This window comes from Pelecanus crispus, chromosome 5, assembly GCF_030463565.1.
Source record: "Pelecanus crispus isolate bPelCri1 chromosome 5, bPelCri1.pri, whole genome shotgun sequence".
Lineage (NCBI taxonomy): Eukaryota > Metazoa > Chordata > Aves > Pelecaniformes > Pelecanidae > Pelecanus > Pelecanus crispus.
In genome coordinates this window covers 72,778,519-72,793,059 of record NC_134647.1, presented here as the reverse complement: position 1 = coordinate 72,793,059, position 14,541 = coordinate 72,778,519, and the positions used below count along the sequence as shown (strand labels likewise).

The following is a 14,541-nucleotide window of genomic DNA, read 5'->3' as shown; positions in this document are numbered from 1 at the left end:
GCATGCTGGCCACCCAGTCTGCTCTTTGCTGGCCCCAGGAGGGACACTTCCACTCCTTGTGCATTTTAAGTTGATCCTGCTCATGTTACCAAGTTTTATTTTGCTTTCTTTAAGTGTTAATCTGAGTTTTTACCTTGCACATCATGTGTGTGACTCTTACCCAGTCAACAGCCAACATTTGACCTGCCCACACTGCCAGCCAAAGCTGCCTTTGGAGAAGCAGCTCACTGCTGCATCCCAAGGGATGCTGTGGAGGCCCAAAGCCAGAGCAAGTCTCTTCTGTGAAGGGCCTCTCTACAGACAGTGGCAAAGGAAAGGCTTGCCAGGCTCCTTATGTCTCACCTGTGCCCTCTGAGGGATGCTACTAGGTGCTATGTCTACCTTATGCCCTCCTTGAATTCACTCTTGGTGTTGCTTTGGTGCTGTATCTTCCTACTCTCTTCCCTGCCACTTCTCTGCTGATTAATCAAAAGCGTGTGAGGATTCATTTTCTACCCTTACTCCCTTCCGGTATACCAGATGGCAGGGCCATTCCCACTCTGCCTCCCTCACATAGGCAACGCAACTGTTTGCTTCCACACATTGCTTTGGCTTCTCTTTCCTCCAGTGTAGCTCCCATAGCAGCAGCCTGACTCTGCTCAGGCATCATCTCTTCCAGCTCCATCACTGTCCACTCTCCCTCCGTATTTCCTCTCTCCAGGCACCCCAACCCAGGCATCATGGACAGGCCCTGCTCCCCAAGCACGGAAGTGGGCACGAAGAGTTACGTGCAGCCTATGATGGCCTCTGCAAGCAAGTGGGCCTTGTTTCCAGGAAGCAGAGGTCACCAGTGGCATTGGGAGGTCCTGCTGTCCCCAGCTTTCCCAGATCTTCTCCCACTACCATCCTATGCCCAGCAAAGCCAAGGCACAATTGTTGGGTGCTTTCATTATCTGAAGTCCTTCCTGGGTACCCATCAGGGGTAATGTAGGTTGCGTTTGCCTTTGCACAGGCGATGAGCAGACAGACTTGTCCCTGTGCCCCTGGAAGGCTGGCTCCGGTGCACTGATGGCTTCAAGGACTGTGGCATGGGGAAGGGCACCAGTCTTTATTCAGGCATTTCTAGGTTGATGGTTGCAGTGAAGAATGGAAGCAGCCTTTCACCTGCCATGGCAAAGCAAGATACTTTGTACTCCGTTACTGCTTGGCCAGACAGCTTCCTAGCCTTAGAGCAACTGTGCGCGCATTTTTGGTGGTGGTGCCCTGCCCTCTCTGCTTAGGGCTCTTCCCTTCTGTGCAAGCACCCAGGGATGCACCCATTTCCCTTATGCCTTCCCCGACCAGGTGGGCTCCCTCCCTCCTCCAGGCTTCCACCCTCACGAGAAACACCTGAGTGCAGCTCCCCTTCCCTTTGTGTGCATCCTGCCAGCAGCAAGGCATGGCCTGGGCAGCACAAACACCTCTGCAGGGTGGCTGTGCTGTTGTGTATTAACAACAGGCCCCAGGATAAGTCTGCAGCATCCCTGGGCAGTGATGCCAAATGAGAGGAGGCTGCTGCTGCTGTGAGAGGGCTCCCATGCTGCTGGGGTCCTGGGCAAAGCAGAGCATCTCCAGGGCACTTGTCCGGTTTGTTCCCTTCTCCTACCTTGCAGAACTGCTGTCCTGTTGCTAGGTTGCCACAGCCCTCAGTCATCTCTCCTTCTCCGGTCCCTCTCTTCCACCCCCAAAATTTGTTTCACTGCTCTTCCCCAGCAATGCTGTGTGGAGGGGACTGTTCCTCACCTGTATGAGAAGCATCTGCTGCCTAGATCCCATTCCTCCCCCTGAAGCCAGTTAACATTGCTGGGGCTTAGAAGTTAACGCAAACTGCAGGTGTTTTTTTTGCTTGGGAGGGGACAGGACCTGCCTACCTTCCCCTGTACAGCTCCATAGGCCAGGAAGCTACTGAGGCAGGTAACCAGTTTGGCAGGCATGAAGCAGTCAGTCCCAGATAGTAGGCTCACATGCAAAGCAGCACAATCATGTTATCTCCTGTTTCCACATGGTGCCTGGCTCCCACCTGGGTCAGGGTGCTGCTCACAGCTGATGATCGTGATTTCAAACCCTGCCTGGACACTCTCCAGCCAGCCTCAGTCACCTGCTTTCCCTGCCCTCTGTTGTTTCCTCCACTTGTCTAGGAGAGGGTTTTTGCAAGCCTTCATGCAATCTGGTGTGTGAGCTTCCCCTTCTGCCACTCTTGCCTTCTGTAGCTTCCTACCTCTTCTGGTTTCCATCTGCTTCAGATCTTCACTGAAAGCATCTTTCTTCTCCCTACCAGTCTCTCTCCCCCCGCCCCTTCCTTTACTGCCATTTGCTGTGTTTGGTAAGTGAGCGTCCAGAACCACTTTGGGAAGACGTGTTCTCTGATGCAGAACAGCACTTCTGTCTCCATGCTGTTCATCAGGCTTTCAAATACAAATTGCCCCTAGTGCCATCTTTGATGATCTGCGAGGAAGGCAGGCAGTTGTCCAGGAAGCTACTGGCTGAATTTCCACATATATGTTCAGTACTCAGTTGGCTGGGTAAAAGTTCCCTGTGCATTTTGGTTTGTCCTTCCACTCATTTCCCTTCATCTCCCCACTTCATTTATTTATCCCCAGCCCCCTCCGCCCCACCCCAGGAAGTCGAGTGTGTAAGCACCAGCTCCACTACCATCCGGGTAAGTTGGGTGCCACCGCCTGCCCAGAGCCGCAATGGGGTCATCACCCAGTACTCCATTGCATACCAGGCAGTGGAAGGAGATGACAACACCAAGCATGTGGTGGATGGCATTGGACGGGAGCACTCCAGCTGGGAGATCAAGGACCTGGAGAAATGGACCGAGTACAAGGTGTGGGTAAGGGCTCACACCGATGTGGGGCCAGGACCGGAGAGCATCCCTGTGCACGTGCGCACTGACGAGGATGGTAGGTGTTACTGAACAGCTCCTTCAGCTACCGCCTTGGGGCAATCAGGACTCTCCTAGCTGAGCTGCTGGAAAAGGGGGAGAAAGGAGTGGGGATATTGGCCTGGGAGTGCTTTTCAAGCAGGACCGGAGGCTGTCAGGAGCAGCACTTTGGTCAGCTGCTCCAGGGAGTGGGTCTCCACAGTTGCCCTGAAGTGGAGTAGGGGAATTGCTCTCTTGGCCCTTGCTCTGATATGATGGTTGCCTCCAGGCAGTGGGTCAGATGTCCCGGCGTGGTCCCACAAGGGCCCTGTGTGTGCTAGCAGTGCTTCCTGCACACGTGAGGAGGCATTACACTGCTTTGCCATTTCGGCTTTCTAGTGTCTGCTGGTGGTGGTTTCCATTTTACTGAAGGTAATGTGAGTCCTCCCAGCCAAAGGCTTCTCTCGCATTGTGAGATCAGGACTTAAAGTTTACTTGTTGACCTAAAATCCAGCAAATGAAAGAGGGGAAAAGAAATCCATTTGGAACTTGTAGATACCACAGGAAAGCTGCTTCCTGCCCTGGCTTCCAGGCAAGCCACAGTTTATATAAATCTGCTCTTCTGCTCAAGAGTCAGAATATCGCATGTACAGAACACTTTACTGGATACGACAGCTTTAAAGAGAAATTGCTTTGTATTAGCAGGGCTGTCAGTTATGTCATCATGACTTAAGCCATTTCCTTTGAAAGTGCCAGAGCTCAGGGTGACAGCAGGAGCTTCTATGGCTTCATGCTGACCCCAGAAGCTGCAGATTTAGTGGGAGAAGAAAGAGATGCAGTGTCCAGGCAAAGAAAGGATGGTCTCTGCGTTGCCTAGTCAGCGTAGCAAATTGAAACCAGACATGTTACAGTTTCCCTAAATGGGCTACCACTGTCCCCCGTGTCTCCGTGGCTCTGGAAGTGGTGTGTGGGAATGCTCACTGACTGCATTCCTGGGCTGGCAAACACATCTGTGTGTGTCCTGCTGCCTGTATTGTTTGCTTCAGTTCACGTTCAGCAGAGCTGTAGCCCAGGGGAAGCTGCTACCCCAGAAATGTCGCAACAAGCTCTCTCAGTTAGTTTTTGGGCACTGTGGTTGGACATTCCAGCCTAGCTGTCAGGAGTGATTTCACGTCCCTCTGACATGCTGATGCTCAGTAGATACCCATGATGAAGGAATGAGAAATGCTAAACTGTGATCTGAAAACAAATAGAACTTTCCCTGTTTGGGTCTGAGATGCAGCACATGCTTCCCATAATGGGGTACGATAGTGTTCCTCGAAACACTGTGGTATGCTCACCTTCACATCTTTTTGCGTCCCTGCAACGTCCGGATATCATGTCCTGCTGAGGCCTCCTGCCTTCTCTTGCCAGCAGAGCTTGACACACAGCTTCTGTCTGGTTCTCAGGGAGGATCTTGTTTTTTGCTTGGACTCCCAACTGTGTGTGTGGGCAGGTGTCTTGCTAGGGCAGGAGAGCCCTGTGGCTTGTGCAAGGTCACTGCACTAAGTGACTTGTAGATTACAGCATAGGCTGCTCCAGCCAGAAGGTGGTAACTATTCAAGCACAGCCCCCTCCATTCCCATACCTTGAGCTGGCCTCGTGGTGCTAAAATGCTCCATTCCTCCTTTCTCTATTTTATTTAATTATCTACAATTAAGAAGGACATCTGGGGAAAATAATGAATTGCCCTGCAGCTTAAAAACTGTGCTTACCTGCTGGGTAGCTGTTTCTTCCCATTTAGTTGGTTGAAATAGCAATAGTCGTTATGTCTGCTTGTCAGCTATCCATCCCTAATTATCTAATACTAATTATTTCTTGCTGTGATGAGAACTGGGGCGTATGGGGTCCCAAATCCCTGGATTTTCCTAGGCAGTGGAGGGTGGAAGGGGTCCTGCAGTAGAGGTGCTAGGATGGAGCCCAGGTCCTTCACTTGGGTACCAGGCACTCGCGTAGCAGTGGTACCTTCCACAGGGAATGCACACCTCTGCTGCCAGCTGCTTCAGCTGGAAGGAGCTTTCCAAGAGCAACTGAGAAGCTAATTTTTTACCATTGACATTTTTGTCACAGTCAATGCAAGAGCAAAAAGTAATAAGGAGGTAATTTTTCCAAATGGTAAATAGGGTATAAATACATTTTTAAACGGGCCTCACCTTGCAAGAAAATTGATATTTTCTGGGCAGTGTAATTTTTCATTTTATTATCAAAAAGCATTCAGCTAGCCGTGCATGAAATACAGTCCCCAGAGCTGTCACAATCCCCACGGGCCCCTTTATCTGGCTGAGTTCAGCGACTGCTGTCTCTGAGCTCTGGGTTATTGTTTTAGGATGGTGCTTTTCCCCCTCATTAACCTCTTGCTGTCACAAGGGAAGAGCGCGTGTGCACTCTGGCTGATGGCAGGTACCAGGGCTCCCTGTGAGGCAGGCTCAGCGCCCAGTCCCGCTACCTGGGGCTGTTGGACTGTGTTTAGATGGATGCAGAGAGATCTGAGAGGAGGTGTTGTGACAGGCAGGATGCAAAGAAGGCTTCAGAACCCCTGCCTCTGCTGCAGGGCACCCTGAGCTGCAGGTGGTTACCATATTCTTTATATTCTGCTCTATTCTTCTATTCTTCCTTGCTCCCCTACTGCTGGAGACAAGAGAGGGATAGACGGACCTTGGGTCTGATCCAGCACAGTGGCTTTTATTAGGTGTGCTCCTGCATATCACGGTCATACTCTTTCCTACTGATGGTAGCAAAAGTACTTGGATGCTGGGAAAGGGTCGGGGATATGGTCACGCTGGAAAACTGCAGTATGACTTCCTGGGCAGGTGCAGGGAACTTGTGCCAGCAGGGCTGTCCTTGCAATGAGGAGGAGGGAAGGTAGCAAAGGAGTGAGAGGTAGCTGACAGCAGTTGTGTGGTACCTGCTGACTGTCCGTCTTGTGTGTGTTACAGTGCCCAGTGCCCCACCGCGAAAGGTGGAGGTGGAGTCCGTGAATTCGACTGCCATCCGGGTGAGCTGGAAGCTACCCATCTCCAACAAGCAGCATGGGCAGATCCGCGGGTACCAGGTTACATATGTGAAGCTGGAAAACAACGAGCCCCGAGGGCAGCCAGTGATCAAGGACGTCATGCTGTCGGAAGCACAGGTACAGTGTGGGGACCACGGGCTGGTGGGCACAGCCCTCTCCACAGAGGGCCAGGCTGGCTGGATCCAAGTATTTCTGGGCCTCCTCTTGTGGCTCCAGAGCATGGGACTCAGCCCTGCCTGAGCAAGGCAAACAGTTTATCCCTAACTGTGGCTTACAAACGGGTAAAAATCGGGAAAGGATTGCTGTAGGAAAGATGATGTATTGGATGATGCTCCTCTCTTACCCCTTCTCCAACATGGACCTCTCTCTTCCTGGCACATCCTGTGCAGACTCCACCTGGAGCAAATTGCATTTTGCCAGTCAGGTTATAAACTGTCAGAGAGTTTTAAACAAGCCTTGAGTCTGCTTCTTTTGTGCTGCTGACTATGTTCAGGGCAAAGCTTCTCTCTCAGCAGAGTCCAGGGGGCTCCTGCCTGCTTGTGGGGCACAGGGAGTGGCTCTGCACCGTTGGGTGGGCACAGCATGCCAGGCAAAGCCCCCCTTCCCTCCTGCTTTTGCAAGGCAGGGACTTGACCTTGCATTGCCTCTTGAAACCAAAGTGTAGATGAAGCCAATGGAGTCTGGGAAAGGCGGGGATTGGAGGGAAGAAGAGTGAGATGCAGGCCCACATTGCCTGTAAATGACTTTGCCCTCTGCAATCCCCACACAACAATCCGCTCATATTTATGCAATCTCCTGGATACCTCACTGGCTGTGAGCTGAGGCCCCGTTCCCACACAGTGTTCCAGGCATGGTTATGCACTCTGCTCGGCCCAGCAATGCGTACTTGCCTCATTCCCAGGGTCCAGGGAAGTTTTTGGTGCCCTGTCTGTGATGAAATACAACTCTTCTTTGGAACAAGGGTCCTTTGTCCTGGATGACCCATGCTGTTCTCAACAAAGATAATCGTATAAATGAAGTACAGGATCTGCTGCTGTTGGAAGCGACGAGTAATCGATTCAGAGCTGGCTTGCTTGAATGATGCCCAATATAAATACTGGAGAGCTGCAACGATTAATTGATCTGTCTCCTGAACGCAGCTGTGAATCATTTGTACGTTTGTCAGTGGGGAGTGCAGTGCACAGAGGCAGCTTTACTCCCCATTCATATTCTGAAGGGTAGAACTCAGTAATAATGTGGAAGGGGAAAACTTTAAAGAGAGAAAATGCTTTGAGGGACCTTACAGTGTTGTCTGGGGCACGTCTCTGTTTATGTTTCAGATGTTGCTTTATTTTAATCGTTAGAAAAGCTGCTTACTGCCCTTTACTTATTCCAGGAGGATATAATCTTCTGTGATGTTTGAACAATTGATGCTGTGTTGTTCAGCTGGAGTTTGGAGTTAATGGGTTGGTCCCAAGCGTAGGTGGGCGAAGTTGGCAATGTTGTTCTTGGTGTTTTCAAATATTTTATGCTTGCCCAGCCAGTTCTGCTTTCACTCCTTACTCATACATTTCAGAGAGAGAAACCCCATGTTAACGTGCAGGAATGAGGATGCCAGAGCCAGAAACTTTCCAACTAGTGCTGGATTTTGCATTATTTTGAATGTGTGCATCAAGGAGGCAAGTTGCTTGAAGTTTCCTGGCCTGTCAGACCACTTACCAGTTATTCGTATTTGGTGAATTTCTGTGGGAGAATTCTTGATTGGTGTGATTTTTTTTTTTTTCTGGTGTGTATGGTGCTGAACTCATCTGCTGTAATTTTTGGATGGAAGTGAAGGCCAAAAGGTAGTTGCAGAGAAGTGACTACTCTGAAGGAGTCATGTCACTCTTGGGATAAACTAATGATGACCCTGCAGGGAAGAGGTTTCACTGACTGGACAGAAGAGGTCTTTATTTCCGGAAAGAGTGAGAAGCCAGGCATGACTTGTGCTTGTGATGAAATACATCTGCTCCAGAAGCTGAAGAACCCTGTAAGAGCTGCCATCTTTCAGTACAGCAGTGCATGTCTTTGCAAACAGCTGGATCAAACTTCAACCGAGTAGTCTTGGAAGAGTTATTTTTTATGGAAGAAAACAAAAAGATCCACGGGAACACCTGTCCCTGAAGGTCACAGGATGAAGATGGCCAGAATAGAGCCACAGTTCAGTACTCAGAAACATTCATAAACACTTACACCAATGCACAAGGAGAGAATTAAACTGATTGAAAATCTGGGGTCAGAGAAGAAATTCTCTGGACATGTAGGCAGAGCCCCTCCTCCTGCCTAGCCAGGTTGTCTGCTGATTTTGAGTAGGTATGTACCACATAATCTGCTTCCTGCAGATGGTATGAAGACAGTGGTATTAAAGCTGACCCATGATTTTTTTCTGATTGAAGATGAGAAATAGAGAAAGAGTAAACGAAGATGAAAGGAAAAAGGAAAGGGAATGGAGATGTTAGCTATGCAGATAATACAGATTCTGAGTTTTCAAAACCATTTGAGCAGAAAGGACTAAAACATCAGCAGAGAAGTAGGGGCCCTGGTGCTGGAGAGATCGCGTTTTATTTTACAGCCTCCTGCCTAGGGAGAGTAATCGGTTGTTAGGAAGGTCCTGCGATGGAGCTGAGGCCTCTCCCTCCCCTCTGTGGCTGTGCCTGTGCCTGTGACTGATTACCTCCGTCAGATTTCCCTGTGCCTTCCAGTCTGAGCCCTCACCTCCTACTGACAGACTGATGGACAAGCAAATGTGGCCATGCCCTGTGGAGGAGCGTCCAGGGGAGCGTGTGTGTCGCTGCAGAGCTGGGTCAGGTACCCGCACCACCTCCTGCACAGGCCCTGCCCGTCATGGCTCAGCCAGGTCCCGTGGTGAGCGATGGCAGAAGATTCATTTCTGTGCCCTGGGTCTTGTGCACAACGCATCCAAGCACCAAGAGAGCGCCTTTGAAAGGAGCAGGGGCACCAGTGCAGGGGCTCAGCTATGCTCCACCACTCCATACAAGTCCTCACCGGCTTGAGGGAGCGGGGAATAGCAGAGCCATGGGGCACAAGCATTAGGTTCTTCAGGGGAGGGCAGGGGCCCACCTGCCTTCCTGGGTCTCCGGTCCCTGGGCAGCTGCAGTGTGTCAGGGGGAGCAGTGGGCTTGATCTGCCCCATCCCTTCCCAGGTACCAGTCCTACGTGCCCTGCAGAGCTCAGTGCTGAGCAGTGCCAGGCGGCAGTGCTGAGTCTGGAGCACCGGGCACAGAGGGGGCAGCAGGGAGGACAGGCCTTCCTGTTTGAGTTCCCGTGCAAGCATGACTCGTTTGCTCTTTCAAAGACAGCCAGCTAGACCCTGCGTGAATCTAGCTGTTGATCCACTGGGTCCTGCTCCCAGCCTGCTTGTCCTCAGCCCAGACTGGAATGTCTTGAGGGGGGACTTTCTCCCCATGCTGCAATGTGGCCTTGACAACTGCTCCCGCCCTCGACTGCAGCATATTTGCTGGGGAGCCTGCTGCCTGCATCACTCTGGCACTGTGACGTGCGCATTAGTCTCGCTGCTTACAGCCCTCTGCAGATCCAGCCTGCCCAGAGAGCTTTGCAGTGCTTCTGCTGCTGGGAGCTGGCTGGGTACAAGGAGGCCAGGCTTTGTGGAGGAGAGACTCCTGCCACCTCCTCCTGCTCTGCAAACAGAGTCATGGCAAGGGAGAGGTGTGCTGCCCACGAGAAGGGCTGCAGGCTCACAGGAAGATTGTGTGGTCTTCGCAGGCGGCACTTCTCCATCCAGCATGCAGACCGAGTGCACTTCCCACCAGCTTGCTCCAGAAGAGCAGGAAGAAGTAATGGCAAGCACTTCAAGCTGTTGGACTGAGATCAAAGGAAAAGGGGAAGCAGAGACTCCTATTCTCCCTGGGCAGTGCCCACCCCAGGCATAACAGAGGAATTCACAGCCTTCCTCTTTCGCTGGGTGATAGTTATGGATCTTTATCTAAATCTACTTGGAACAACTCCTCATGCATGTGTACTCGTCTAGGTAAGAGTCTGGCATGGAGGTGAAATATACTCTGCTTCATAAGTGGAACAAAACTGAAAGGCATCATCCAAGAGGCGTTTCATTAATGGACAGAGGTGAAGTTCTGGAGCCCTCAGACCCCTCCACATCCCACAGGCTGAGCACCCAAGTTTACATCTGGAGTTTCACTGTTGCGCCACAGTCACTGAAGCAGAGAGGAGAGGGATCTGCAGGAAAACTGCAATATCTACTTCCCATAGCTGGGGCTGTTTAGGAGGGCTTGAGTCTGTCTTTTGCAAGAGCCATGGTCAAGGAAAACAGCCGTTCCCTGGTGAGACATGACTATGCTGTGCGGTGTTGAAGTGTAAAATGAAACGTTAAGGCATTGCAGCTGCCATAAATACACACTGTTAGCTTTAGCACTTCCCTGAGCCATCCTGCCTCATGCACACAGCACTGTCTGAGTTCTTTTTATGACAGCTCCTGGGCTTTTCAGATCAATTTGTCTTACTGACCAACCTTAAACAGTTAAGAAGCAATTGAGCTAGTTTAAGGAAGGAAATGTTTTGATCTGCAGATGATATTTTCATAATGAAACTGAATTTATACCAGGGTATTTATGCAGGCCTGGCTTTTCACTGTTACTCCTCCAGCACAGATCTCAAGGCATTTCTTTGCACTCTGATCTGATGCAAGATTAAAGTCCACTGAAACATAAGAGCAAACAGAGTTTGAACATTAAATGCTTGGTCTAAAATCCTAGTGGGTGATAAACTCCCTGCTGTGGTGTGAGAGGCTGTGAGATGCAGTAGCCTCCTGAGCCCTGGTCTACTCCACTGTTCGTTGCAGTGGGGTGTCACCTTCTACTCCTGCAGCTACATGGAGGTGGGTTGGGGTGTTACCATCCACATGGCCCCCATCCACCAGGGACATGGTGTTGGAGCAGAAGCGTACTTCTGGGAGAGAGAGCTACCAGGCCTTGTATCCTTCCTGTAGTAAGACTTCTGCAGGTTTTAGATCAGCAGGGCAGAGTGCGTGGCTGTTGACCACGGTGTGAGCTGGCTGGCGCAGGTAGGATGTCAACAGCAAATGACTTGGGTTGAGCTAAGCGTGCAACACTGGAAATAACACCAAGATGCATGTGGAAAGAGGGCCTTTAGTGACCGGAATACTTAGTGAGGACCTTGGCTTTATAGGAAGTCTTTAGGGACAATTTGACCTCTTTGCTGAAATTAAATTTTAAGATGGTTTAGGGGGATAATTCTACTGCAGTCTCACGGCATCAAATAAGTGAACTATAATAAAATCTTACAGGAACGTTTCTCCAATATCTGCTTCTTTCTGAATTTAGAGAGTGAAATAACAGATATTTTGAAGGTATGCCATGTATTTTACTGCTGAGGAGAGTACTCTGCCACTGAGATAGGCTGCAGCCTGTGAAAGCCACCTCAAATAGCCTGAGTACAAAAGTCAACTTGTAGCTTTAATACCATTTAGTACTTCTGCCGCACTTGCAGGTTCCCGGGCACTTCAGCAGCATTAGCTGGGCTTTCCAGTGTCCTGAGGAAGTCAGTATCTGAGCGCCATTTCACAGCTGGCAGCTCAGGCTCAGAAGCAAGGCTTGCCAAGGCTCACACTATGAGTCAGGGGCAATAATACCTATCTTCCACTTTCATCTCTGTGCTTGAACCCATGGACCGGTGCTTCCTCCAGGCAGATTTAGTAACCTGAGATGTAACGCATCACCTTGGCTGAGAGAGCTCCTTGTGATCTCTGCAAACCTTCCTTTGGTGCATGAACCACAAAGAACAGTGCTACAGGCATGCATGGCAGCAGCCAAGGTCTGCTAAGTCTCACCACCCCAATGCAGCTTTGATGCCTTAGAACCCCAAATCCAGCCAGAAACCTGCGTGTTCCCTCTTCAGAGCCCTAATTGACCTGCCATGGCTGGGAATCCACACGAGCTTTTGCTGGGAAATGGTTTATGTAGAAGTCTTACCTGCAGGGCTGCTCTTGCGAAAGAAGTATTTGCCGTTTGGTGTTGTGTAATTGGGAGTGAGAAGCTGTTTCCTCAGCACATGCACCAGGTTGAGCCTCCCTCCACGCAACACTGTTGGAGAGGAGCAACTTAGCATGGAGCTCTGTGTAAGATCTCAGGCTCTCTTGCACTGTTGACAAGAGATGGCACTTCTTGGTTTTCTGAGGTCCGCAGAGCGTTTTGTTGCAGATGATACAGGAAAGAGAAGCTCTGTAAATGTTGCATTGGTGCTTCCCTGCAGAGAGTGCCCTCTGCGTTTTGTGTGTTGAAGTCTTTGGTTCTCAACAAGAGATGGTGGCTGGAGGATCACTAGGACAGAAACTGGAAATCAGGCCACAGAGCTGTTGTGAGTGACTTGTGGGGCAGCAGTCAGCCCCAGAGCCTTGTTGGTACAAGCTGTCCGTTCTTGCTTCTGCTCATGGAAGAGGCAGAAAAGTGCAAACAAAGCCAGAAGGGGAAAGGACTGCAAAGTTAGGAAGTAGTGATCTCTCCATCCATATGAGGAGGAAGCTCTTTGCCCCTCTTTGTGTGAATGATCTCAGACCTACTGCGCAGGCTAGCAGCATGTAGAAAATTGCTCTATGCCATTTCTTCCCTTGGCACAGCCTGTGCCGAGTGACCCTCTGTGTGTAAGTGTTGTAATCCCACCAACCCAGTCCTGCTAACCCCTGCTGTTGTCATTGTCGTCGTCATCCCCTTCCTACACGTTGCCCCTTAAAATTCTGTGTCTCCATTTTTCTCTCCTCCTTCCTTTCTCCCCCGTCAGTGGAGAACTGAGGACTCCGTCGACCATGTAAGTACCACTTGTGTGTATTCCAGGTTGGAAAAGAGGGGTTTGGTAAATCGATTTGTGAATTTTGTAGACACAGTGCTGTCAAAACATGCCTTTCACTCCCTTAATGAGGCTGGAGAGTTACATTGTGAAACCTTCCACAAGCAGCAAATCCAGGGAAAATTGGCATTTAGATTGCTAGTAAATGCAGAAAAGCAATTGACATTTCCTATAATCTGTATTTCCAGCTTGTTGCAGTGCAGTTTTAGGCAGGCTCAAGTGATCGACTCAGGAGGTGCTTCCTACTTCCTGCAGTAGTTGGCCCACTGAGTTACATGGTAAAATTAGATACATAATCTTTAAACCACATTGATCGTAGTCATGAAAAGTAACCTACACTCTCAACCGTGACCTTTGGCTGAAACACAGATAGTAATAAGAAAACAATCACATTTAAACAGTTAAATCCATTTTTTCCCACATAATTTTGAAATATAAATTTGCAGGAACAAACTAGAAAATGACCTTTTTAGAGTCAGCAATTCAATTATGTGCCCTACTGTGAGCTTCCCTGGCACGATGCATTTCTCCTCCTGCTTTATACAGAGGATTCTTGCTCAGAGTGGCTTTGTCATGACAGCACTGTATTTACATTATGCAATCAGACCTTCTTTCATCCATCCCTTGTCTCTCTCCCCTCCTCCCAGCTCGCTTGCTTTGCTCCCGGTGGCATGCTTTTGCGTGAGAATTTCTCTTTGCATGGATTTGGGAGGAGGGAATTCTCTTGGGATATTCAGAGTCTGCAGGTTTTGTGTGAGTGCTTCCCCCGCGGGTCCATTGGCACCGATAGGACTGCGTGTCCACTCACCCGTACACACGATCTGCTGCAGGGGCGGAGTTGGGATCGGACTCTGGTTCACACGGTGATTTTGGTGGGGTTCTTGTTGGTGCTTGTTGATTTTTCTCTGGGCTGGCTGGTTCCGCGATGGTAACACGGTGATTTTGATGAGTAAGCCTGGGCAGGTAACCTGAACCAGCAGCACTGACTGGAAATCAGCAGGTTTAATAGCATGGGTGGGTGTGCGAGTGAGTGATGGGAGACTGGCTGTGCTCTGAGAGCAACCACAGGCACCCCTTGTACCCCTCAAGCTGGCAGGGATCCCCCAGGCAGAGATCAGACTCCTGGAGCAGCCTCTAACAGCGCCCACGCTGCCTGTCCTCAGTGACTCGAGCTTAATGCTCTTCACCTCTGCTCTTCTCCTTGTCTGAAAGGGTAAATAACCAACCCAGAGCCTCTGCCTCCTTTCCAAAAGCTTCCCCAGCCCCTTCTCCAGCCCGGTTGTCTCTTGCTCCCTGACCTGAGGGGTTGTTAGTGCTAATGGCCCTGGTCCCTTTCATAGCACCCACAGATGAACGCAGTTCAGGGGTACCTGCCCTGAGCTTGCAGAGAGCATCTGGGAGCTGCTGAGCTCGCTGTGCTTGCTCGTTTGCAGGCCTGGCCAGCCAGGCTTGGCACGAGTCATGTTGCCACTGGAGGCCAGGAGGGAGGGAGGAGCGGTGCTCCCCTCTTTGATTTCAAATTGAAGTGCGGAGCCATGCCCTCCTCCTGCCCAGAGGAAGCCAAGTATGCAAGGGTACTAGCACCCTGCGGAGTCCGCCCTCCTCCCAGACCTCCCACGGCGCAAGGTTTTCCCTCCAGGTCTTGCCAACGCCTTGCACTGACCCCATCCCATCCTTACAACGCTGTGCCTGGCAGGGAGGGTGAATGCGGTGCTGTAATGCTGCAGGT

The 14,541-nt window shown here is 50.5% G+C and overlaps 1 protein-coding gene across 1 annotated transcript in view; it reads left to right on the top strand.

Moving 5' to 3' along the window:
• The window catches only part of PTPRF (protein tyrosine phosphatase receptor type F), a 253,455-nt gene that overhangs the window by 186,272 nt on the left and 52,642 nt on the right, over positions 1–14,541 (top strand). Inside the window, exons 10-11 of the mRNA XM_075711100.1 lie at positions 2,619–2,924; positions 5,860–6,053. Coding sequence (XP_075567215.1) covers positions 2,619–2,924; positions 5,860–6,053 — 500 coding nt within the window. The remainder of the gene's footprint in view (positions 1–2,618; positions 2,925–5,859; positions 6,054–14,541) is intronic.